The sequence below is a fragment of the Equus quagga genome, chromosome 9, assembly GCF_021613505.1.
Source record: "Equus quagga isolate Etosha38 chromosome 9, UCLA_HA_Equagga_1.0, whole genome shotgun sequence".
Taxonomy (NCBI): domain Eukaryota; kingdom Metazoa; phylum Chordata; class Mammalia; order Perissodactyla; family Equidae; genus Equus; species Equus quagga.
Window position 1 is genome coordinate 56,718,646 of NC_060275.1, and position 27,379 is coordinate 56,746,024.

At 37.8% G+C, this 27,379-nt stretch overlaps 1 protein-coding gene across 6 annotated transcripts in view; it reads left to right on the forward strand.

The window, feature by feature from the left end:
* Positions 1-27,379, forward strand: part of CEP192 (centrosomal protein 192) — a 114,542-nt gene that overhangs the window by 78,989 nt on the left and 8,174 nt on the right. For 4 of the 6 annotated variants that reach the window (XM_046671159.1, XM_046671160.1, XM_046671158.1 and 1 more), the window contains 14 exons: positions 1,979-2,069; positions 2,886-3,062; positions 6,358-6,618; positions 6,868-6,983; positions 8,552-8,661; positions 11,937-12,072; positions 13,544-13,722; positions 14,354-14,477; positions 16,241-16,346; positions 17,076-17,283; positions 19,708-19,787; positions 20,667-20,762; positions 24,287-24,406; positions 24,846-24,967. In XM_046671159.1, the coding sequence (XP_046527115.1) occupies positions 1,979-2,069; positions 2,886-3,062; positions 6,358-6,618; positions 6,868-6,983; positions 8,552-8,661; positions 11,937-12,072; positions 13,544-13,722; positions 14,354-14,477; positions 16,241-16,346; positions 17,076-17,283; positions 19,708-19,787; positions 20,667-20,762; positions 24,287-24,406; positions 24,846-24,967 (1,926 nt within the window). Of the gene's footprint in view, positions 1-1,978; positions 2,070-2,885; positions 3,063-6,357; positions 6,619-6,867; positions 6,984-8,551; positions 8,662-11,936; positions 12,073-13,543; positions 13,723-14,353; positions 14,478-16,240; positions 16,347-17,075; positions 17,284-19,707; positions 19,788-20,666; positions 20,763-24,286; positions 24,407-24,845; positions 24,968-25,431; positions 25,492-27,379 lie in introns of all 6 variants that reach the window. The other 2 variants (XM_046671162.1, XM_046671163.1) reach the window with 2 other exon arrangements.

Consider the following 27,379-nt stretch of genomic DNA (forward strand, 5'->3'; position numbering starts at 1 on the left):
TGGTACGCCACATGATGGCTAAAGTGGGCTTGTGAAAGTAACAATTCCAGAGAGTTAATAGATATTAAACATGTTAATGTACGTAAAGTGTTTAGTGCAGCGCCTAGCTAAATTATGGATTTGTGTTTCTTTGTTTCTCCTCCCATCTTGGTGTTCTGCTGAGAACAGTAATTTTTCCTACCACAGATGGCTCCTGCTACTCTTCTGTAAAGATGTGGCAGCAGTGTTCCTGATAAAGAGGTGTTCTATCTGCTTATTAAAGAATCTTCCTATTTTCTCTCCCACTGTGAAATGTCGTAGGAGCAGACAAAAGCTGTGACCCAATGGGTGCTAGGAGGGGACTCAGAAACAGGGCAGGGAGATGATGATGCCCAACTAGATCTCTGCCTATGGGGCACTTGCCTGCTCCTGACCTGCCTTTGTAAAAGGTGCTTGTTGCAAAAGGGATATTTAAAGTGAGCTCTTCTTCCAGAGTATGGAGGAGAAATTAGTATATATAATTTAGGGGACAATATTCTCATTGAGTTAATGGGTTTTGCCTCAGTTGCAGATAGGAATGATAATTAATAAATTAAAATTATGTTTTCTAAGTGTAAAGTGGTCCAAAGTGGCATTTCATTCCAACTTGGTATTTTTAGATTTCTAAAGTTCTAGTTTTTTTCATATATTTATTCATTCGTTCTAGTTTCTCTCTCTTAAGTCTGCTTATATACTTTGACTATTTGTTGGTTAGAATTTTAATATTTTTTTCTTATTAATTTGTCCAGACTCTTTATATAATAAAAATGTTAACCCTTTTTATTTTGTATAGTTTATTTTTAAAATTAGAAACTGAGCCCCCCCACTTGAAAACTCTACTACTTGAAAATGATAACCGCATTTCTTTAAAACTAAATAAGGAAAAATTTTTTTAAATGATGTTTTTCAGGTAAGTCTTTCCCAGTCAGTGTACCTGTGGAAGGCTTTTCTCAGGTGTGCTGTTAGCCAAAGGTCTTAGATTTTATTCTGAGGTTAGGCTCAGCAGCCTTTCCCTTTTAACACAAGGTGGACACGGCATAGACCACTGCTTAAATAATTAAGTATTAAATAATAACTGCCAATCTTCAAAATGTGAGTAAAATAGAGATTACTCTTGTATTCTCTATTCTCCAATGATGAGAAGATTCATATATTTTTGAAGATGGAAAGAGCTTCTTAATATCAGCAACCTGGTATTCATATGTCCATTCTACTTGCATTGTAACTTTTTTTTTTTTTAAAGATTGGCACCTGAGTTAACAATGGTTGCCAATCTTCTTTTTTTTGTCTTCTCAAATCCCCCCAGTACATAGTTGTATATTTTAGTTGTGGGTCCTTCTAGTTGTGGCATGTGGGACACCGCCTCAACATGGCCTGATACGCGGTGCCCTGTCTGCGCCCAGGATCGAAACCGGTGAAACCCTGGGCCACTGAAGCGGAACATGTGAACTTAATCACTCGGCCATGGGGCCAGCCCCACATTGTAACTTTTCAAAAGAAAGGTTAATTCAATATACTATTTAAAAGCCTGCTTTGTGCAAATAAGTCTCTTAGAATGAAAAATCTGGGCAGTGTGCCTAGGACCCCGTATTTCCATGAAAGCTAGATATTTGAGCTAAGTGTGGTATTGACTTAATGACTTAATGAATTTGTTAATCTTGATTTTCACTGATTGTTTCGTAGGACAGATCATAGCTATATAGTATAAATAATAAGGGCAGCTAAGGAGCTATAATAGGAGAGAGATTAAGCCAAAAGCTTCTCTGAAATGGTGAGTCTTGAGCATATGTTTTCAGAAATGTAGACTTCTAGGACTTTGGAGAGAATTCCAGGCTGCTAAAATGGCATATGCAATCAGTCCATCTCTAAACATTGCAGTTGACTTTAATTGGCTTTGTTTTTATAATAGTAGCAATATCCATGGAGGAAAACCACATTTAAAATGTGTAATTGTTTTTAGGCTTCAGAAACTAGCTTTAAGAAATGATTCTACGTCTACAACCCAACATTTACGACTGCTTATTAGAGGACAGGATCAGGATTGCTTTCAGGTTTGTGGAGTGCATGGTTTTCTTCTGTTTTATGTTCCATCTGGATGGTACCAAAAGTTCAGTCTCTGATCCCGATGCCAAACCAAATAACAAGAACAGAGTCTTGGGAGAAAAAGGAAGGCTTTGCTTTGCCAGGCAGAGGGAGCAAAGCAAGGGCGAGTGCTCCATAAGTTGCTTGCTCCCCGTTAAGAAATGGCGGTGGGTTTTTATTGGGGATTTTAGGTAGGGGAGAGGGTCCAGGACCTCCTTGGTCAGGCTTTTCCCATTGGCCTGTGTCTCGGGCTCCTTCCAGCAGAGGAGACAAAGGATTTCTCAGATGAGTGTCCTTGGCTGTTTATCTCCATGGTGGAAGGTAGACTCCAACATCAGGAAGCCAAGGAGTTGGGCCTGGGAAGCTTTGGTTTCTTGATATTCTCTGGACATTAGTTTCTCTGTAAAAGAACTTCAAGGTCCTGGGATTAGCCACAACTTTAGTGGGAACCCAGTGTGAGGTCATCTGGACTTTAACAATTTGTGACTTCTATTTGGCTCTGTAGCTCAGGGAGTCAGAGGTTAAAGAAACAAGCATTTACATGAGTATAACTAAAGAACCAGGGAACTGGGAATGTGTGCCTTTAATTTTAACCCATATATACTGGGTTCACTGTAGGGGAACCAATATCAGGGCTGGTATTAACTAGGAGCTGGTAACATGGATGCAGAACACTTAGATATGCAGACTGTTTTGTGTTAGTCATCTTTGAAGAGTTTATGTTAATGGCATGTTTTATTTGTGCTACTGCTTTGTTTTATGCAATGATTGTTTTTAAATTGTAGCTTCAGCACACTTTTGGTTCAGAAGAGCGATTGACCAGTAACTGTGAGATCAGAATTCATCCAAAAGAAGACATTAACATCTCTATATTATTTGCACCTACTCGATTATCTTGTATGTTGGCTAAACTAGAAATTAAACAACTTGGAATTCGATTACAACCAGGCATTAAGTTCACGGTAAGATAATGTTATTGTTCTTTTTCCTTCCATGGAGTTTATGATGTGTTATAACTATTAGTTTAATATTGGTAAATTATATATACTCTGCTTCTTATAAGTCAAAATATATAATTGCTTAGATTTATAAACAAGTTAGAGAGTAATTATATACTTTGTAGAATTGTCATGTTATAAAAACAGCCACCATAGTGTTCCTATAAGTAACAATCTCTTCTAATGCTTTTAACTTTCATTTCAGTTTGAGAATTTTGAAGTGTACCCAAACTTTTCAGGAACAGATTTTTTGGTAAATCCAGATTGAACTGTTTAAGATGTTGACTTTCCAAGTAAATTTTACTTTTTCGGTTCAGCAAAATATCTATTGACACCATTTAGCAGACTCTGTTTCAGAAATAGAGATACACAGATAGGAGTTTTTATATTTTGTTTCCTCCTAGCATAATTTTTAAAAATTTTACAAAGGATTTCAAGTTATTTCCATAGATGCATTCAGAGCACTAAGAGAGAAAAGTGATAAATCACTGAGAAAAGGAAAGGAGGGCAAGATAGTCGAGTGAAACTTGAGCTCTGTAGAAGTGCATACCTGAAAACTGTACGGTTGTTTGGCAGTGGGGCTGGCGCTAAAATTCAGGTTCATTTCCTAGTGTCAAGGTTAACAATACCTAGAAGCTTTTTCTTTTTGTAGAGATATTTATGTCAAATTTAACTTTTTTTGATGCTGGAGCTTGACATATTCTCTGTGGAACTCTTCAATTGGCCCTGTGAGCTATAGAGGGCAAAATTGTTTAAAGATGTAAGTGGTCATTTTTAAAACTAACATCGTTACATGTGAACCTAGGACACAATGCCAAGGTACTACATACTCTAATGATCTGGTTTCATATAATGATCAAGTGGTTTGTGGAGAGGACTAAATGGGCTGTATCTTTCAGACGATCATGAATATATTTTGATTAGTTTCAGGTTTACTAGCCAAGATTTTGAAGTTATTCTTCAACAAGAATCTCTGGAGAGCTAATAATTCCCTGGTCATTTAGGACAGAACCATTTGATTTGACAGTCAACCAAACAGAAGTTTGGGTTGATAGTCTCTTAAGACATATCAGGATCCTAGTGAGAATCAGAGCTAGGTAGATGCCACCTCTCCTCTCTCAGAGGTGGGCTGAACGGAGACCTGAAGTGCACAGATGAATATGGCTCTTATCTCACAGGAAGACTTAGACTATCAACATTAATGTGTCTTTGTGGAGATAAGTAGCCGGGTTCAGTGGTGGAAGCGCCCTGAGCTCTAGGGATGAGAGAATCCAGGCCTCTATTCCTCACCCTGAATCGGTCTCTTCACTCATTCGTGCTTCACTCCCCTAGCTGAAATGCAGCTAATTACCACCCCAAGTTCCTGGTTTTGTTGTGAGAAACAAATGAAATTATCTATGCTTTCTGTATTATAAAACATGATGGGACTGCAATAAAAATATATTCATTGCATGCTATGGGTATCTGCCAGGCACTACTCTTAATCACTACATGGATTATCACATTTTATCTTCAAAACAACTGTCTGAGATCATACCACCATCTCCATTGTACACATGTGGAAACTGAGGCCCAGGGAGATGCCTGCCCATGGTTGTGCATCTTACATGCCAGTAAATGGTCAAATTCAGGCTACCTGACTGCAGAGCCCATGATTATCCACTGTGCAGGCTCTAGGTGTTCATACTAGCTCTCTGTTTTCTAGTCCCATAGAGCAGCAATCCTCAACCGGAGGCTGTTTTACCCTCTAGGGGACATTTGGCAATTTCCAGAGACATTCTGGGTTGTCATAACTGGGAGCGGTAAAAGGGTGCTACTGTGATCAAGCGGGTAGAGGCCAAGGACGTGGGTAAACACCTTATAGTGCACAGGGTGGCCCTCACTGCAGTGAATGATCCGGCTCAAAATGTCCATAGTGCCGAGGGTAAGAAACCCTGCTCTACAGTCAGTTTTTCTGTTGAATCTTTGGACTTATTAGCATTAGTCACATTTCGTTTTATTTAAGCATTCTTTTTCTTAACTGTTTACTCAGTAGTTATTTGTGGTTTCTTAGACTTTGAATATACAGGAAGAATACTTATATTGAGTGTTTTCAAAAGCTAACTTTTTCCCTGTTATTTTCTAGTTTCATACATAAAATTTATTTGCAAGTTTCTGTGGGAAAAGAAAAATTAGGAACACTTTTGGCTCCTGAAACTCCCAGAGCTCACTCTAAATGAGGTGGGGTTTGTAGGAGCTTCAGATCTGAAGCCCTTTAAAATGCTATTAATTTTAGCAAGCAATTACTAATTGTGAGGAGCCTAAATTTAATTTTTCAAAATGTTATTTTGATAAGTGCATAACATAACTCAAAATAAGCTATTGATGTTTTCGGGTTTGCAAGGGGTTCTTTGGCACTTACTTTAATAATTAGGAATGAAAGATCCTTTTTAAAGGAGTACATTTTAAAGAGAATGAAAAGTTTGTTTTCTAACAGGGCATCTATTTTCCTACATTCTTATTTATAGAGTTTATTCCGTGAATCCTTGTTTCTTGGTAGCACTGAGCCCTGAGAAAGCATCCTGGCTCAAGGACAGCATCAGTCAGCACCTAAAGGCTGCCTTTAGTCTGCACCCCCGCTACCGGGGCATCTGTCCTCTGAGAGTTGTTTGAGTGCCTAGCTTCTATTTGGTCCCTTTGGCATGCTTCTCTCTGACTGTGCTAGACAAAAGCTAACAGGATTGTAAGACAATAGATTTTTCCCCAAAAACATTTTATTTCAAAAATTCAGAATTACTAGGAAGTTGAAAGAATTAGACAGTGAACACTCACATACCCTACAGCTTAGATTCTACAGTTAAGATTTTCCTATATTTCTCTCATCACGTATCTAACCATCCATCATTCATCTGTTTTTTTATGCATTTCAAAGTAAATTACAAACATAAGTAAATTTCACCCTAAATACTTCTTAAGCAAGCATATCTGTAATCTTTTTATTATTTCTTTATCATTTAAGCTTGGCTTTCATAACAATGAAATAATTATTCTTAGCATATTGGAAGGTAATTTTGCAGCTCTTCAGTTTGCTTTTCTCTTAAGACAAAGTTTTAAATATAATGCTGGACTGGAAGTGGGGTAACAAGTAGCCAAAGTACACAAAGAATAATAATTTTAGTTATGTTAAATCTGTATGTATTTTTTTCTCTGACTATAATTTAATCTTCTGCTTTCTGTTTACATAGGAATAATTTTGGATGTATATGTTCTGTGCTTTTAGATACCTTTGTCTGGATATGGAGGAACAAGTAATCTTATTTTGGAAGATGTCAAAAAATTATCTGACAGTTACATGGTAACAGTGAATGACTTAATACCTGGCAAAGAAAGGAGAATTGTTTTTTCTGTCCGTAACACTGGCTCTCGGGCAGCTTTTGTTAAAGCAATAGGTTTTAAGGATTCTCAGAAAAAGGTTTTGCTGGATCCTAAAGTATTAAGGATTTTTCCAGATAAATTTGTGCTCAAGGAAAAAACACAAGAAGTAAGTATAAAAGTCTTTGCACTAAAAATATGAACTCATGTTTTTCTTGATAATTATTTTATGGCTAAAAACTAAAATAATATTTGGAAATAATATTGGAAAAGAAGTACTTATCTGATATTCTTGGAAATGCTATGCATATACCTTCATGTCTATTTTGACTGGTTAGGCTCATGTGAGAGTTTATTCATAGTGAAATAACTTAAGAAAAATATTTAATATCACTCCTGATTTTTTTCTTGGCTTCAGGATGTTACTATAATATATAATCCGTCAGACAGAGAAAGCAATTATAAAACCACAACAGAACTGTCAACTGTGTACTTCTTTAGTGGAGATGAAATTTCAAGACAGCAGTATCGAAGGTAGGTTACTTATCTTAGACAGCATTGGAAACTATTCAGTAGAAATAATGAAGTCATAAAAAATGGTTTGGGATTTGGAATTTCTGGAACATGTTTCACTATTTCTTAGTGAACTGGTAGATGAAAAATCTTGATAAAGTTTATGTAGCTGATAAGCTACCATAATGTGAAGAGAAAATACCTGTAGGAAACTCATTTCGTATATTTGCAATGTACCTTCTTTTTGAGACATATTTATTGTGCCTCTTCTCTTACTCAAATAGGAGACTCAGACTCCATAATAGGACCATCTTTGTAATGATGGTAGATCAATTTCAGGAAAGATTTAAGAACTACTGAAAGAGTATATTGTAAACACACCTGACTTATTTGGAATATTTCTGGGAATGTTGTGAATTATGTGAAAGGATCAAGTCATGTTTTAGAAATGTGTAGGGTGTTTAACTCTGCTAACTACTTAAAGCAGGTGCTTCTAGAAAATTTGGTATATCTAGTTTAAATTAGTTTAATATGCTGCAATGTTGTCAGATTTAGATATTTATGTCTAGCTTGTGACTTACATCCAGGTAACGTTCTTGTATGTTGAATTCAGAGTTCTTATGTTATAAAAGTGTGTTTCCTAGCCCAGAGGACCTGAATCTAATATAAATAAGTGAAGCTCTCAATGTTTCCTCTGTTAGTAGGGAATCATTAAATCCCGGTGGAGGAGGGGCACATGCATATACCAGTCCTTCCTTCTTCCAACCCTTTGTGCTCTGCTCTGTTTTATTCTGATGCATAATTTAGGAAATTGTTTTGTTTTATTTTTAATCTGTTGAGGATTATTGGAATGTTTAAAAAGAGAGAGTTTTGTGGTAAATTGCCACATGATGTTAGAGCAGACGCAATGTGAAAAGTTCAACTTTGAACATGGTTTTGTTTCTCAATTAAGCGTTTTAGAAATAGAAACTGGCATTTGGAGAAATTCGATTTCTAGGTTTTTTGGGTTTTGTTTCCTTTCTGTCTACTGGGATATAGAAATCAGCATATTGTTTTAGAGCTTCCTCTTTGCCACAGATTTACAGTGATGAGACTTCTTTTGTTTGTGAACATCTGAGTACTACAGAGAAATTTACATTTCAACTCTCACCTCAAAGATTCTCTAGAGGAGGCCAGATAAACATAGTTACATGGTAATTTAAGTGTCTCCCTCTGATGTCTTATTTGTATCATTTTCTTAGCATAATTTTTTTCTGAGACAAATTTCTAACTATAACCAAATTATCACAAACAATGAAAATGTTAGACCTGAAAAGAATCTAATTTTACTCTTCTTTCTACTGTTACATTAGGGAGTTCTTGTTTTGATGTTACTGTTTGGCTGGAACTGATTATTGTACTACCATATATAACTTTTAAGGGAACTTCCAGAATAGGTTTTCTTTTTAAAATTACTTATATTAGGATTTAAGACATGAGATCTATGTGCTAACGTATCATGCTCTTAGTGGGATTTGCCACATATGCTGATGAAAATCTAGTTAAGGTAATTTTATATCTAAGTTTTGAATGAAAATCTCTACTGGCAGAGCCCTGTTGGATAAACCAGGGATTATAAAACAGATACTTCCAGAACATAGTGTGCTACAGAACATTGATTTTGCCGAAGCATTTCAAGATGAGCTACTGGTAACTGAAGGTAAGAATTTCAACGTCTTAAATCTTTTGGGTCATTTGTAGTATTACCTAGGTCTGGTGATTGAAATAAGGGGGGAGGGTGTGAGTTTAGATATGGCATCAGGCTGAGTTTGAGCCACAGTATGACTTTGGACAAATACGTCACTAAAACTCAATTTCCTTATCTGTAAAATGAGAAGAATGATAATATCTAATTTCTCATCATACAGAATTGTTGTGAAGATAAAGTGAGAGAGCTTTACAACGTAAATGTTAAGATATGATTAATATATTATTGCACCTATTCTATGGGTAGACCTGTAAACAGGAGGAGGAAAATGGTCATTGTTAAACTCAAATTAATTACTATTTAAGATTTAATGATTGTGAACTTACACTCGTTTTGAGATTTCTGTGCTTTTGTACCTACTATACGATTTAATGGAGGATGTGATGGTGGCAAAAAAAAAAAAAATCCAGAATAGACAGTGGTGGAGTGACTCTAACTTAGATGTTTAGCCCTATCTGAGCTAAACAGTTCAAGTATTTTTTGGTGTTTATTACTGATACAAAAAATATATATATTGAGACATACAAATTGTATAAAAATGTAGAGATTTTCACCACAGTATTATATATAATAGCAAGAAGTCAGAAGTAACCCAAGTGCCCAAGAATAGAAAATTATTTGATTATGCAATAGAATATTTTGAAGCTATTAAAGCAATTATATTCTATATTAAATAGTATGGGAAGCTCTTCATTTATTAAGAAAAAATTATTTTTAAAGTTTGCATAATAAGATCTCATTTTGGTAAAAATAACATGTCTATGTATAACTACATAGGCAAAATAGCAGGGGTATACACAGCAAAATATTAACAGCAGTTATGTTCTGGTGGTAGAATTTCAGGTGGTAATGTTTTTCCCCCCTGTTTTTGTTTTCTAGTTTTTTAATGATGTAACATGTATTGCTTCTGAAATATGAAATAGTAAAGGAAAAGGATATTTATGCCTCTGTAGAGATGATGTAATGTAATCTTTGATCTTTTCAGTAATTAAGAGTCTAGATCATCTGCTAAAGGCAAGGCAGGGTGGGTTAGTTAAAAATAATGAAAAGATTTGAAATGGATCTTGTCAGCATGTGTTAAGGTAGCAGAGTATTGAAAGAACCTTGGATTTACAGTTGAAACTCAATTCAAGACCCAGCTCTGCCACTTTCAGCTCTTGTGAGCTTCACCATCCTTCTCTCTTCCTCATAAGAAAGATCCTAATAAAAGAGTTAAACTGAGCTATGCTACGTAGATGAAACACAAACACTTAGTGACATATTGCAGCAATAATGAAGACTGTGATTAAAATTAAGTGTGAGTTTGTAGTGGTTCAGAACTTGACACAGTTTCATGATTCACCAATGTTTCATTCATTAAATGAACGTGTTTGAGAGTACAGGGTGCCAGTCTGTAGAGGTGAAAGATGCAGTTCTTGCCCTTTAATGGTTTACAGACTAAGGGGAAGGCAGATGATTAAAGTACAGTATGAAAAGTGCTATGATAGAGCTGCATTTAGGAATCTGGGAGAGCACAGAGAAAGGATACCCCACTTAGAATGAGGTGACTCTTGAGGTATCCTGAAGAACTAGGAGGAGTTGACAAGGTGGAGAACACAGGGACCTACATGGGTAAGGATGTTCCAGGGGAGACAGTGCATATACAAAAATTCGAGAAGTGTGTTATATTAAGAGTCTCATTGATAAACTCAACCAAGAGCTCAGGTGACCTGCTGAGATTACCTATCTAAGACGGGATTGAGTTGAGACTTCAGGTCTGTCTTTGGGACTCCAGATTCCACCTCAAGGAATATGGGATTCCTTGAGATGGTATATTTATCATCCAGGTGGAGGGAGGAAACAATCCCACTTAATTTTGTGTTCATTAGTAGAGTAGATCACCTATGAGAATGTTGCAATTGAACTTTTTACATGATTATTTTGAATAACATTTGTTTGAGCATATTACTATTAGAAGTATTTGTAATCTCACTTTTGCAAAATGTGTAATTAGTGGCAAATATTTTTACAGTTGATTTAAACTTTTGTAGTCTGATGTCTTGGTTACTATAAATTTCAATTTACACTTACTGTGTTCTTTTAAAATTTCCATTTAAGGGGGCCAGCCCCAGGGCCGAATGGTTAAAGTTCCATGTGCTCCACTTGGACAGGCCAGGGTTTGCAGGTTCGGATCCCGGGTGCAGACCTACTCCACTCGTCAGCCATACTGTGGAGACATCCCACATACAAAACAGAGGAAGATTGGCACAGGTGTTAGCTCAGGGCCAACCTTCCTCAAGCAAAGACAAGAGGAAGACTGGCAATGGATGTTAGCTCAGGGCAAATCTTCCTCACACACACACAAATTATCATTAAAAAAAATAATTCTTAATGTCTGATTTATATGTAGAATACAAACATATTCTATAAAATTCCTTGTATATATAAATTCAGATGGATTAATATAAAGATGTTCAACTCAAGCCCTGTTTTATTAATCTACTGTATTTAGTTATATTAATATTGCCTGGTTTCTAGATTTGCTTAAGTTAAATGTCTGTGAGACTACCACTTATAAATTGTGTGCTTTTAACCTCTTTGTGCTTCAGATTATAATACCTTCCTCAAAGAGGAGTTGTGAAAACTAACTAGGTTAATAATACAAAGGGATTAGGACAGTGTGTGGCCCACAGTAAGCTTTATGTAAATGTTTGTTGCCACATGTATCTTTAAAAACATTCTCTTTTTTTGTGAGGAAGATTGTCGCTGAGCTAACATCTGTGCCAATCTTCCTCTACTTTATGTGGGATGCTGCCACAGCATGGCTTGAGGAGTGGTGCTAGGTCTGTGCCTGGGATCCGAGCCTGCAAATCCCGGGCCACTGAAGCAAAGCACATGAACTTAACCAATATGCCACCAGGCTGGCCCCAAAACCATTCTTATTTTAATGCTCACAACAATGCCTGAGATAGATTGTCACTCCATGTCGTACTTGAGGAGACAAAAGCTTAGAGAGGTTAAGTTGCTAAAGGTCACAGAGCTCATGATTGGCAAGGTTGTAGTTCAAATCCAAGACTGGAGTCGTTGATGCTGAACTTCCTATAATCAATAGTATTAAAAATCAAAATATCACCTACCCCAACCAAGGAAAATAATATTCTATAGCTATAAATATATAAATTTATCTGTTACTTTGTGATGTGGTTATGTAAAGATTCTTGTATTTCAAACATTATTTTCTATTTCAGTGTATGATCTTCCCCAACGCCCTAACGATGTTCAGCTCTTTTATGGAAACATGCGTAAAATTATACTTTCAGTAATTGGAGAATTCAGAGATTCCATTTCTAACAGAGAATTTCTTCAGCCTTCTTCCAAAGCCAGGTTAGTATCTAAAAGGTAAAACAAACAAAACATCTTTCATCAGATTTCAAGATTATTTGATGTGTAGTAGGGCTGATCTTGTCCTTGTACTTTTTTTTTTGTCTCAAAATGTTTATTTCACCTTTATTTTTTAGTTTAAGTTGAAATAATTTCAGATTTACAGAAAACTTAAAAAACAGTACAGAAAACTCCCATCTGCTACCTGCACTGAGATTCCCAATTGTTAACATTTTACTACATTTACCTAATTTTTTCCTGGGCATTCCCTGGTAACAAGGAGAAAATAGGCTGCAGGCCAGCTGCTAACCCTTTTCTTACCAATGACCTTGATGTTTTTGTAGAGTACAGGCCAGTTACTTTGTAAAATATTCCTCAGTTTCAGTTTGCAGATGCAGAACACCGCAGAAGTGATGCCATTTGTTTTCTCAGTGTGCCTTCTCCAGGGGTAAACAATGAGAAGATCTTTAACCAATCTTCTCATCACATGGGCTCTCGCCCTGGGCCCAGTGTTGCCAACTCAACACTGACTGAGAGTTCCTTTCAGGTCCCAGTGCCGCCATCTGAGAGCTCACTAATGGCTCACACCCACCCAGCACACAGTGCCTCCAGCTCATGCCAGCTTGCTTGCTTTTCCCTATACTTTGTGTTAATTTTTTTCTAAGATATTCTGTCAAAGAAAGAATTAAAGATAGTAGTTACATATATTTAAAATTATCTTGAAAACCACTTAAATAGTGAGCAACTGGTTCTTAGGAAGCCAAAAAGCCAAGAATCAACTTTTTAAAAATTGTTTCTGACTTTTGGCTGATGCCTCCGTTATTTCTCTGGGGCAGTAGAGGTCTGATTTGAAAAGCCGACTTAAAATAAAGATTTAGCTCCACTGTATGGTAGGAGAATTTGGGTCCTGCACAGTTGAACTTCAGTTAAGTTGTGCTTTTGTGTTTACAAAATTTATTTGAATTACAATTTTTTGTAATCTAAAGCTTATTGGAAAACACTGTTTCAACACTTAATAAAAATCTTCTTAAACTTTATTGGCATTTCTTACCATAGTGTTTTTCCCAGAAGACTTTCTTGTTTTAAAGTTTTTTGGTGTTAGCATTATGAAACCAGTTATTGTACAGTTATAGATACATTGAGTTTCATTGTTTTTTTTATATTCTTAATAATGGGTAATTTTCTAGTAAACCTTTCAAGAGACCTCAGTGGCATGCAGAAATCAAGGCAGGAAAGAAATTAAATCATTTGAGTATTCTAATTACAGATTAGTATAATATTTGACCTATACTGTACTTTTTTTTTTATGCATTACTTTAAGAATACACAGTGTGAGGGATTTTTATTTACTGAACAATACAAACTATATAATACATTTTTAGTTTTAGCTAAATGTGTTTAGATTTATGAAGAATTAATATAAACACGTGACACAGTCTGGCTTTTTATCCCTTTTAATTTCTTCTCTCTGTAGTGAATCTGATAGTTCTGGGAAGCATGGTGGCAATGTTTCTTTGGATGTTTTACCAGTGAAAGGTCCTCAGGGTTCTCCACTTCTTTCACAAGCTGTTCGCCCACCTCAAGATAAATCGTCTTCTGAAGAAATGTGGACTGTCCAACCTGAACAGCTGATTTTGCTGGCCCCTTCTCCTTGTGAGTATGTCAGTGAAAACATGACAGGACTGCAGTCTGGAACCCAGGGTTGTACCTTCTCTGTAGCCTTGGCTCATCTAGAGCGTATCCGTGGACTTTTTGCAAATGTGACCAATGGCTTGCACACATCCTCCTCTCACTTACTAGTGACCTAACTCAGACTCCACTGGAGTATCATCCTGACACAGGGCCGTGGTCCTCAGGCCATGCTCCTAGTTCCCCAAACGGCAGAGCCACCCGTTCGTGGGCCATTCCTCCCACCACATCCTGTTTCCCAAAGAACTCATTTGGCACTTGGTTTCTTTTACCCTTAACAGTGATATAGTTGGTTCAGAGCAGGAACAAATGTGGTACCTATGTGTGTGCCTAAGATATGACCAGGTAGTAACAATTTCCATATTTCCTTTTTTTTCTAACTTTGTTCATTATTGAACTTTGTTCAATGTCTTTGTAGTTTCCAAGAGTAAACAAATGGTCTGCTTTACCAAGGATTTGAAATTCCTGTAACTGGGCAATTGAGAAAGCAAAATAAATTGGTATACTAGTGTATTTATTTAGGGTTCATTTTTACTATTTATTAACATTTTTTTCACTAACATTAAATGTAAGTAACATTTATCTGATCTAATAGGTGATCTGGCAAAAACTGGACGTTTCCATATTTTAAATAATTCTATTAGGTTACTGAAATTTGAGCTGTACTGGCCGGCACATTGTCTTACGGTAACACCACAACATGGATTTATCGCACCAGAGTAAGTATGGCTTCCATTTCCTCTGGGTGTCATTCAGATGCTAGCATGATGACTCTTTAAGGTTCAAATGATAGGCCATTTTCATTTATTTGGTAGAATTTTGCAGTGTTCTGACTCTGTACAGAGTGCCATGTATTGTTCTGTGGAACCACAGTGAGTTCAAGACTCATGTAGCTTAGCGAGAGTAGAGACCATGTCCACAGTGAATTATGGTATGTAGCCTAAAAGAGTCGAGAGAGACGTGTGAGGTGGGAAAGATTTCCTGGAGCGCAAGACATCAGATGTGTTACTCTGCCTACAAAATTACAAAGCAAGGGATGCAATTCGGCATGTGATGAGGAGCGGTGGTCTCTAAAGCCCAGATGGTTCTGCCCTTCATTACCTTGGGTTTGGCTCACTTATTTGGCTGATTTTGTCTAAAGGACATTTTATAGACAAAGCTTTCTGACTTTTAATATGGCTGAGCCATAACCTAGTTCTCCATTTTCTACAAAGAATATTCTAAGATACAAGGAAGTCATTTGCAGCCACACGTTGATGCAGCTGCTCTCTGTTTGCAGCTTAATCATTGATAGGAGGTAAAGCCACAACTCTCCAGCTTTTCAGGGACTTTATCTGGGTTGGCACAGAACATTCACTTCTGAAAGTTCCTTCATATTTGGGAATAGCAGCTTTGCAGAACAGCAACATAAAATCTATTTACTTTTGCAAAATGATGGAGTATACATTTTAGGAGAGTTTACTTGACTAAGACTGAGCTAAGGTATGGTTAGGGACACTACAGAGAAACATTCCTAGGACCAAAGCAATCAGTTAAACATTTACTAATTAATAGTTGAAAAGATAGGGAACTGATAGGACAGGTTGTTCACAAATAACTTTTTCCATTGCCTCATGTATTTAGCTCTTAGCAATGGAAAATAATCTTGCTCTGCCGTTTTTGTTGTGTGTACTGAAATATCTTTTGTAACGGGTGGTGGGTTTTTTTTTTTTCCACTAAGGAAGATTCGCCTTGAACTAACATCTGTTGGCAATTTTCCTCTTTTTCCTTGAGGAAGATTTGTCCTATTTTGTAGTCTTCCTCTATTTCGTATGTGGGTTGCTGCCACAGCATGGCTGTCGACAAGTGGTGTAGGTCCCCGCTTGGGAGCCAATCCCAGGCTGCTGAAGCAGAGTGCACTTGAACTTAACCACTAGGCCACAGAGCAGGCCCCCATGAGGATTGCTTTTAAGTTACAAATCTGATTACATCATCCACACTTTAAAAGTCATCTTTGATATCCCATAGCTCTTAGACCAATGAGTGCAGAAAATTTTAGCAGCTGGGTAAAAAAGAAACAATATTCATTCCTTTGCCATCTCCCCCTTTTTCTTCCAGCTTCCTCCCCAGCTATTAGATCTCTTTGTACTGTGACTGTATCATTCTTTATTATCAGTTGGCTCAGATAATTGATAGAATTGGTCTTTTGCTCCAGAAAGTTTTATTTTGAATTGCGTTCTAAATGTATTTCTATGGCATGGTCTGTTTTCACATGAGTTTTCCCTTAGGTTCATGGGGTCATGCCAGTCAGGTTTTTGTTAGCCACTGAGTTGGGGTTGATGCAAAATCAGATGTATGTGGGAGCTCACCTCTGCTCTGTGCTCTTTCTGAGCAAGAAGGAAATAGTTGGTCATTGACAGAACAGCATTTATAATTCTTCTTGTTATTGCTATTAAAGTATATGATATTCTTGGTTTTCATTATTAAATTTCTTTTTTTTAAGGAGTAAACTACAAATTCTTGTGAGTCCTAATTCCTCCTTATCCACAAAACAGTCAATGTTCCCATGGAGTGGTTTCATCTATATACACTGTGACAATGGACAGAAGGTACTTTTTAAAGTGTTTTTTTGGGCAACATTTTTCTTATTTTGTAATTTGTCATAAACCCTATTAGCACTTACATTACAGAAATCAAATGAAAGTGTCTGTTCCTTCAGCCCAACTAGATTTATTTAAATAGAGCACTTAGTACAGAGTTTTTCAGTTAGTGATCTGAACGGTTCTCCTGGGTGGGGCAGGAGTGGAGAGTGGGGCATAGAAGCCATTATTAATTTGCTTTGAAAAAAAGAAGGGAGTTGGGGGAGAGGGGATGAAGTCAAAGATTTACTTTGAGATCTGAATAAACTTTAATTTCTAAATTCATCAGTTTCATTTATATGAATGATAATGAATAATAATCATTTGTTCATTCCTTTTCTCTACCATGATTTAAAAATCGGAATTTTTTCTTTAAAAATGATAGCTACTGAGGCCGGCCCCATGGCCAAGTGGTGAAGTTCACATGCTCTGTTTCTGTGGCCCAGGGTTTCACTGGTTCGGATCCTGGGTGCAACCTAGCACTGCTCATCAGGCCACGCTGAGGTGGTGTCCCACATAGCTCCAGTAGAAGAACCTGCAACTAGAACATACAACTATGTACTGGGGGCTTTGGGAAGAAGATGAAGAAAAAAAAAAAGATTAGCAACAGATGTTAGCTCAGGTGCCAATCTTTAAAAAAATAAATAAAAATGACAGCTACATTTGTATCTTATTCCTCCTTTATTTGGCTCATTTCAGAAGATTGTGAAAGTTCAAATTCAAGAAGACTTGACCCAAGAGGAACTTCTCACTCGTTTGGCCTCCAGACCGTTTGGAATCCTTTCCCCAGTGACTGAGCCTTCAGTTAGTCATCTGGTAAAACCAATGACAAAACCACCTTCCACAAAAATTGAGATAAGAAACAAGACTGTTAGTTTTCCTACAACAGAACCTGGTGAAACTTCAGGTATTGCATCACAAGATTATGTAATTAAAATGCCTACTGATATGTTGAGTCTAATGTCCTTTTCTTGTTTAACCATCATTAGTGATAGGTACAAAATTTCCCCCCCTACTTCAGAAGAAAATCAAGTAGTCAGTGGCAATCATTTCACTGATGGGCTGAATTTGAGGGAGCTTAAAAATCATAAGATGTTAAATCTAGGCATTTATCAGCTCTATATATGCCAGGAGTCTAAGAATTTATGTGGTCACGACCATCTCTCCCCAATTCTCACTAGATCTTTGACCAGAACTGCTAATTAGTTAGTAGCTGAAGAAGAGAGAAAGGTGGATAGCACCTGGTCCTGTCACTTACTAATATGACTTTGAGGCTCTAGAGAGGTTAAATAGACTTGCTCAGATTCCCCATTTGTAAAATGACCATTGTAATTAACACCTATCACAGAGGACTTTGAGGAATAGATGAAATAATATATGTAAAGCACTTAGCATAGTGTTTGCCATGTAGCAGACACTCACTATTGCTAAAATTCCTCAAAAGTCCTGAGAATATTGCTTTTTGCTTTCTCCCACCCTCTGTAAGGGCTCAGTCTAAATGACTAGGATTTTAAGTGGGACCTATTAGAAAAGATTTGGGACAATCTGTCACCTGGCCTTCTAGCTCCTTGCCTTTGTCATTGATTCTGTCTTCCACTCAAGCTCAATTTGCTGCTTTCATGGTCCTCTCCTGGACCTTGTCACTTGCTGACCGTCATCCCCTCACCCCTACTCCCCATCTTTCCAGCTCACTTACTCTAGGAATTACAGCAGTTGTCTGACCTCATTCAGACCTCCAGGCCACTGGCTCTACTACCCTTTCACTCTCCATCACCCCACCTATGTCCCACTTCTCTTATAACCCTCTTTGCATTCTTGTCTGGCAAAATCCCAACCCTTGTTAAACCCAACTGTCTGCCTACTCCATGTCTCCACCATAACATCAGAACATTGCTGGAGAAAACTACAACTGTGCTGACCTATGCATATCTCAACTCTGAGATACCCCCTCAGTACTAGGCTTTTCTACCAGCCCTCCTTAGTATGTGTCCTTTACCCATCTCCAACAGTTATTTAACAGCTTCTTTCTTCTCCAAGCTTCTACTCCCCTTCCCCTCTCCTATTCTTGCTCTCACTCTTTCCATCTCTTGACTTTGCCTCACACAACATTGAAAATGTAGAAACCGTTACACTAAATGAAAGGCTTCTATTTCCATCACAGGCCATTCTGCTTGGAATCTAGGCCCACCTCTTCCTGCCTTCTCAGGGACTTCCTCTGGCCCCTTCTCCCTCCTGTGTCATCAGTTTCTCCCTCTTTGTTGATGCATTTCCATCAGCACATGGTACACTCTACCATCACTTATTTAAGGAATGCCTTCCTTCGCCCCAGATTTTGCTGCAGCTCCTGCCTTCCTCAACACCCCTTTATAGTGAAGATTGTGCTCCTTGCCTTCACTTCCTCAGGCAGTTTAGCTGGTACCACCAAGCATGCCCTGAACCAGTTCCTATCAAGGTCACTGAAAAGATACATTTTACCAAATCCTAGGTCTCTTTTATGTGTCTTTGTTGATTTGACCTCTCAACACTGTTAACCACTCCTTCCAACATTTCCTTCTTGTAGCTCTCCTGGTTTTTCCCTGCCTCATCTCCTCCTCCTCAGGTTTCACTGCTTGACTCCTCCTTCTCTGCCTGCCTGTGTCCGCTTCCTTCTCTCTGTTCTCCTGGGGTGTTCCCCAGATGTGCACACCCAGGCACCTGCTCAGCTTCTGCATGTGCGCATCTCACAAAAATACAACTCTTGTTTTACCCATGAAACCTGCTTCTCCTCCAGCCTTATCCATGTCAGTAAGTGGTACCACTATCTACCCTTTTGGTTAAGCCAGATCCCTGGAAGTTGATTTGTCTGCCCTTGCCCCTCCAGTCCATTAGCAAGTCCTTTGGAGTCTGTCTTCAAACTAGATCCCGTATCTGCCTGCTGCTTTTCCTCCCATTGCTGTGATTCAAGCCTGACGCACGCCACCCTTGCATCATCTCTCAGCTGAGCTGCTGCAGTGACGTCTTACCAGCCTCCTCCTTCCTCTCTCATTCTCTTGCAGTTTTTATCGACAGAAGCCAGTACTTCTTTAAAAATGTAAATCATCTTATTGCTTCCTTGCTTAAGCCCCTCAGTAGCTTTGCATTGCACTTTGATTAAATCCAAAATAAGATAATCTGTCAAAGTTGATTTTCTTAGAAAATACTGCAGTTCTTATTGGACTCCTCTAGGGATTTAATGTTGTATTTTTTCCCCTGTGACGAGGTAATCACAGTAATTATCACACATTATCACAGTAATCTGTTTATTTGCCTTTCCAAGAGATGGTTTGAGTTGTTACATATGTGTTCCTTTTAGAAAATTATCTGGAACTTGAGAATCATGGTAACACAGTCGTGAAGTGGCATCTGTCATCTTTAGCTCCAGCTTATGTCAAGGTTAGTAATAATTGCCTTGAATAAATTCATTTTATTGTTTAAACTTTATGCAGGATGTTTTAAAAACTGAGTTATGAGCTTAGGTTGAGATTATTGGATTTTTATTCCACATCCATTTACTTGATTTTCTCTGTTGGTGGGGCTAATACATGCCCGGTGTTTTTCACAAGGTGGTTTTGAGAGTCAAATTAGAAAATGTATATGAAAATAGGTGCTTGCTCCATTTATCGCCTACAGCCCTGATTTTTATCTGAAATAATGTAATTTTTTAAAATATATAAAAATTTTGTTGTAGAACATTGTGTGTATGTGCGCATGCACACAGTTTTTCTCTCCTGTTTTCCAAATACTGTTGTATATTTTCAGCCAGTGGGAGCTAGTACAGGTGGCAGAATTGAATGTTCTTTGCCAGTGTTAGCCTACTGTGTAGTGCAAGGATCTCCGCCAGTGGGCACTGCCTGAATTGAGTGTGTTGTCATGTATGTTGTGATGGTAACAGTTTTGAGCCATAATATTAATAAAATGTGTCCAAAAGATACTGCTGGACCTACTGAAAAGAAATAGCTAGTATTGCATAGGATGTTAAAATGTACATTCAGCGAGTTCTTCCGGGTCTTTGAGGGAAAGGCAATCCTTCAACATTACGAATAGCATCCTCAAGATTGCCGTAGCCAGGGAGGAGTGGCTGCTGACATACGGAGGAGAGGCCTTCTGTGAGCCACGTCAAGTGGCGCTACCACACCAGGCAGGCCTTGAGCTTTCCTTGTTCACTGAAAATGAGTTTGTGTCCTCAATAACCAAAAGGTAATGGTGTCACTCCAAATTGATCTGTTGACTTTTATATTTTTTCATATGATTGTTTAAATGATTACTTTGTAGGGAGTCGATGAAAGTGGAGATGTTTTTAGAGCCACCTATACAGCATTCAGATGTTCTCCTATTTCTGGTATACTGGAAAGCCACAGAATCCAAAAGGTGAGTTCTGACTTTTTTTTCACAGCCAGCTGGTAAGAACATGGTGTTGATTGGCCAGGAGTGCCTCATTTGTTCCCACCCAGAGTAGTTTGCTACACCTAGACCAGTGCTCCTCACAGCCAGGCTGCCACAGGAGAAGAGGCCTGCATCAGTGCAAGTCAGTTTGCTGCTTCCTGCAGCAGAAAGTCTGGCTTTCTAAACAGCTAAATGAAGCCCCATGCTTAGTGGTATGATTGATTTATGTTCTGATACAAGCACTTCATGCGGCTGCAGCTTGCTAAAGTTAGGACACACTTCAAGTAGTGCTGATCTAGACGATGGTTTTGTCCACCAGTCATAGTCAGAAAAATCTGCCACTACTCAAAAACAACTCAATGTCCACGTTGTAGTCAGCAGTATATCTTCATGGGTACGTGGTGATGGATCCCTTTAGTACCATGACCTCTTAAATTTTAATTCATTTGTAGACCTGACATAGCCCCTTCAGATATCTCTTAGTGACATTAGTTGTTCACTTGGCCTCAGTAATGTACTTTTTCTTTTTTATGCTGATAGCTGAGACTCATTTAAACTATAGCACTCACATGATATTAGGAAGATAACATAAATCTTCATGACTCTGAGTTAAGCATTGGTTTCTTAGATATAACACCAATAAAGCACAAGTGACAAAAGAAAAACTAGATGAATTATCAAAATTAAAAACTTTTGTGTGTCAAAAGATACCATTAAGTCAGTGAAAAGACAACCAGAGTATGCGAGGTGATATTTAGAAATCAAGTATTTGACAAAGGACTTATGTTCAGAATGTGTAAGAATGTGTACAACTCAATAAGATAAAGACGGGCTGGCCCACTGGCCAAGTGGTTAAGTTCATGTACTGTGCTTCGGTGGCCCATGATGTGCCAGTTTGGATCCTGGGCACAGACCCATGCACCGCTCATTAAGCCGTGCTTTGGTGGCATCCCATATAGAAGAGCTAGACTGACTCATAACTAGGATATACAACTATGTGCTGGGGCTTTGGGGAGAAGAAGAAAAAAAGAAGAGGAAGATCGACAACAGATGTCCGCTCAGGGCCGATCTTCCTCACAAAAAAATAAATAAATCACGTGACTTAGTAATAGTTTAAAATAAAATAAAGACAAATAAGCAGTTTAAAAAATGAGTAGATGATCTGAATAGACATTTCTCCAAAGAAGATTTACAAGTGGGCAATAAACACATGAAAAGATGCTCAAAATTACTAGTCATCACCAAAGTTCCAAACAAAACCACAATGAGATATCACTTCACACCCACTAGGATGACTATGATTTAAAAAAAAAACAAGTGTTGATGAGGATGTAGAGAGATTAGAACTCTCATACGCTGCTGGTGGAGAAGGAAAATGGAATAGGTGCTGTGGAAAACTGATAGTTCCTCTATAAATTAAATGTCGAATTACCATATAAGTCAGCAACCCCACTTCTGGATATATACCCAAAAACATTGAAAATCAGTATTCAAATGAAAACTTGGACACAAATGTTCTTAGCAGCCTTATTCAAAATAGCCAAAAAGGTTGGAAATAACCCAAATGTCCATCAGCTGATGGATGGATAAACAAAATGTGGTATATCCATACCATGAAATGCTTGGCAATAAAGAATGAATTACTGATAACATGCTACCAACTTGGATGAATCTTGAGAAGACTATGCTGAAACAAGCCAGACACAAAAGGCAGCATGTTGTATGATTCACTTTATGTGAAATGTCCAGAACAGATAAATCTATAGAGACAGAAAGTAGATTAGTGATTGCTGGGGCTGGGAGTGAGGATGGAGAGTGGGGAATGACTGCTAATGGTATGGGGTTTCTTTGGGGATTATTGAAAATATTTTAAAATTAGATTGTGGTGATGGTTTCACAGTTCTAGAGATATACTGAAAACCACTGACTACACCTGAAATGGGTGAATTGTATGTATGTGAGTTATATCTCAGTAAAACTGTAAAAAAGGAGAAGAGTGAGGATGCAGGACTAGATTGGCTCCCAGGAATTTCTCTTCTTCACACAGTGGAAATATAAGCTCCCTGAGATCTTTGATTTTTATTGTGTTCATGACTGTATATGCTGACCAAATTAATTGCTGGCCACATTGTCAAATCTTATTTATCAAAGGAACTCTAGGTCTGGTTATTTAATTTGTTGTGGGGGGAGGCAGGGGGAAGTAAAGCACATCATTTTGGGACCATTTAGGGAAGTATTACCAAATAGCACAATTACTGATGTATATAATAGTGATCTACAAGGGGAAAAGAAATGTTAATTATAACCTATTTCTTACAGTAAGAGATGTACACAGTAATTTTTTGAAACACTGGTCAGTTTGATTTGGGATTAAATGAGCTAATCAGTGTTAAAGTTCCCATTATGTGCCTAGTGTATAACATGCACTAAGTGTTTCTCTCCTCGTTGTTTATTTTTTGGTGATAGAAGCAGGTGTAAGTGGCATCTGTAGAATATGTGGTACTGTAGTCCCCAGTGGTTCCACATAATTTGTATGTTTTCACTATTTAGGACATGGTTGTTTTCATTCTTTTCTTCCTTAATCTTCTCAGCGTCCCTATCATCTTTTCCAGTGTCATTCCCTAATCTCGATGATCTCATCCCTGTCAGTATCCTGCCTCTGCCTTCACTCTCAGGCTTGCTGGCTGCATTGTTTCTTATGTTCTGTATCGACAGAGATTAGGTCACTTAAGTGTTCTAATGTTAAGTCCAGACTCTAAGATACTGATTAACTGTTAACCTAACTAACCTAGCTCGTAGTCAGTATTTTTAACATTAAATTCTTTGACAAAGAAAGCTCTTAATACTGGTAAACTTGATAAAATACTATTTTTAAATTTTACCACTTTCTCATTATTGAGCTTTTTACAGGTTGTACGCATACAGTTCATATATATACCTTTGAGCTGTATGGTCAAGATAACTAGTTCTGACCAACGTTCTGAAGTGAATCGTAAGAAAAACTGCTATTCTGTAGCCTAGCAGCCCTTGTCTTTTCTGCCTCCTGTTACACCCCGACTCCTTCCTTCACTTTTCTGTGTGTGCTTTCGGTCTCTCCAGTTAGTGGCGTGGGCTAGGCCTTAGTGCTCTCCCACTTGGCCAGCAGAGGGTTCCAAAAATATTGCAGTGAAAGACTGCGTTGTGTTTTTGCCGTTGGACCCTCCTCGTTTAGGTCTTCTACTTGACAGTTCTAGAACTTTTTGATATATATTTTTTTTTAGTTTGAAAAATTTATATTTTAAAGACTATGTTACATAAACCCTTAAAGAAAAATGTATTTTGGATCTGGTCTAATAAAAGCCCACTAAAAATAGAATTGTTCAAATTCTTTTTCAATTAGTGGCAAAACTAGCCAATGCAAAAACATTTTTTCCTTTAATTTTTCATACCGACACTTTGAATTGGTGATCTAGCTACATGTGTGTAAGTTTCAGTGTCTAAATCTCTCTTCTGGATGTGTTGTTTTGTAGGTCTCCATCACGTTTTTGCCCAGAGATAAAGGGGATTATGCCCAATTTTGGGATGTTGAGTGTCACCCCCTTAAAGAGCCTCACATGAAACACACCTTGAGATTTCAACTCTCTGGACAAGTGAGTATTACACTGAATTTAAGTAAATTATTAGAAGTAAATAAGTTAAAGTTTCACTTAAAACACTAAGTGAAACTGACATGAAAAACTGGTTTGAAAATGCAGACTATTTTCCTGGTATTCTTGTTTTACTAATTCTGTTGTATAGCCCTATAATCCTAATTTTCTCATTTGTTTTTATTGATTGGCATGTTGAAGGTCTGGGTTTGGCTCTATGAAACCTCTGTTTGACTTGATTAGGTAAGATTGTTTGTGTGTGTGTGTGTGTGTGTGTGTGTGTGTAAAAGAAAGCATAGAGTTTGTAATTTTAGGGAACTTAAAAATCTTTTCTCCTCTTAAAAAGTTATGAGGGAAATAGTACAATTCAAATAGGTAAATATCCATATATTTTCCTAGAGTATTTATTTCTCCCCCACCACCCTGTGATTTTTTTATACAGAGTGTCAAAGCAGAAAATGAACCAGAAAATCCATGCATTTCCACAAATACCCTCATTAAAATAGATAATTTAGTTAAGCCCCAAAGACAAGCTGCATCAGAGGCTTCTGCTCTCATACCTGGGTATGTTGTTTCTGTCATTCTTATGAATTTTTTTCCAGTACTTTATTGAGATGTAACTGCATTCGGTAAAATGCTCAATGATTTTACCTGTAAGTTTACGTGCGTTACTACCACTCCAGTCAAGATGGAGAGTGTTTCTCTCTCCCCAGAAAGTCCTTATGTGTCCCTTTGCAGTCAACCCCTACCCTTACCCCAAGATTTGTTCTATTCTGATCTATTGCTATAGGTTGGTTTTGCTGAATTTCTTATACATATGCAGTCTTTGTGTCTAGCTTCTTAATGTTTTTTGGGATTCATTTGTGTTGTTGAGTATATCAGTAGTTTGTTACTTTGTATTGTTTGGTATTCCATCATATGAACATATCATAATTTGTTCATTTCCTTATTGACATTTGGTTGGCTTCTAATTTGGAGCCATTATGGATGAAGGTGCTATGAACATTATTGTGTGTGTATTTTTGTAGACATACCTTTTCATTTCTTTTGGATAAAAATACCTAAGAGTGGAATTGCTGGGTCATATGGTAAGCATGAGTTTAACTTTGGAGTAAACCGCCAAATAGTTTTCTCAAAACTATTCCCAAAAGTAGTATATGAAAATAGATTCTTAAAAACTTTAAAAAAATGTATATTTTATACCAGCAGCTTACGTAGCTTTATTGATAATATTTAAGTATTTTACCTAATGAAAATATTTCTTCTAATCCTTAATTAACTAATGTTTAGGTCTGACTTAGTTCTGGAGGAAGTTGCTTGTAAGAAAAATGGATATGTTCAATACCTGTTGAACTTAATATAAATGTGGTCATTTATTTTCTAATGGGAGTGAATAATGCATTTTGTAAGAAATTAGAATCCTTTAAAGAGTATATTCTTACCACACCCTCTATGTCTTTGCTCGTCTCCTCATCCCATGCTTACTGAATGCTCACTGTGCCAGGTAGCGGAGATAAGACAGGAAGCAAAGCTGCCCTGCTCTTTGCCTCCTTGGACTTCACCTTCTAGAGGAGGAGTCACATCACAAATAATCATACTAACAGGGTTTGAAAGGACTGGAAGGAAATAAATGGGAAACATGACAGAAGGAGCTTGATCTGTGATATCTGGGAACCTTCTTGAAATGGGACCTTTAAGTTGAGTAGGATGAGTGGAAATGAGCTAGGTGAACAGGGTAGGAAAAGTTCCCAGCTGTGTAAAAGACTAAGGTGATGAGGATTGTTGGCTCTTGAGAAACCAAAAGCAGCCCACAGGCCTACAGCACAGAGTAGAAGGGAGAATAGTGTGAGGTGAGGCTAGAGAGGGAGGTGGGCAGAGTGCAGACCACTCAGGGCCTTGAATGTCAGATGAAGGATTTGAGTGTTTATCTGGGAAGCTATTGGAAGCCATTGAATGACATAATCAGATTCAAGTATTTATATGGACTGATTAGAAGGAGGCAAGAGTAGATAGGGTAAAACAAGTCAGAGGCTATTTTTAAGAAGTCCAGGACTAAGATGAAGTCAAGGAAGATGATGAGAAATGGGCAGATTTGAGAAGTATGTAGGAAAGAAATTTGAAGAACTCATAGTAGATTGGATAAAGGGGTGTGAGAGAGAAAGGGGGTCAAAGTTGGCTCCCAGGTACCATTCCCCAAGATGGAAAATACAAGTAGAGGATCAGGTTTGAGGAGAAAGATCAAGTTTAGTCTGTATTTGTAGAGACAAAGATATCTTTGACATAGCCAAAGGGAGAAAATTGTGTGATGACGGGATATATAGGTATGTTGTCCAGAGGCTCAGTCTGAGCTGAGAATACAAACCTGGAAGTCACATAGGTGTGAAGTCACTGGATCAGCTGAGATGAGATTGCCTAAGGAGAGTGTAGTGTGAGCTGTTAGGGATGTCCAGGGCCAAGCCTTTGAGACACAGCATTAGAGGTGAGGGAGTGGAGAGGAGCCTGCACAGACTAATGAGTGGCCAGAGAAATGAAAGTCAGCAGCACGGAATCTGGAAGCCAAGGCAAGAGGAAGTGGTCACTACCATTAAATGCTGCCTAGAGGCCAAAGCTTGTCCCGTACTCTCAGAGTAGTGTGTATCCCTGTGAAAATGAAGATCATCCAGTGGACTGTACTGTGAGTAGTCTGGGTGAAATAAACTCAGGTGGAAGGACCACCTTTCTACAACAGGGTTTGAGATGCCTGGCAAGCCAGACTTCAGTGAGAAAGAGGGGGTGGAGGTGCCGCTGCTCTCCTGTCTTACAGAGCAGCTACCCTAGGACCTTTATGTGAGTATTTCTGCTGTCAGCATGATCTTTATATAGATTAGTTAAATTGCCATTACAAAACTGTTTTTTAACTGAGTTGTGAGAGAAAACAGAAATTAAAGCAATACTTCATAATTTAATATATAAATAGTTTAAATTACTATGGATCTT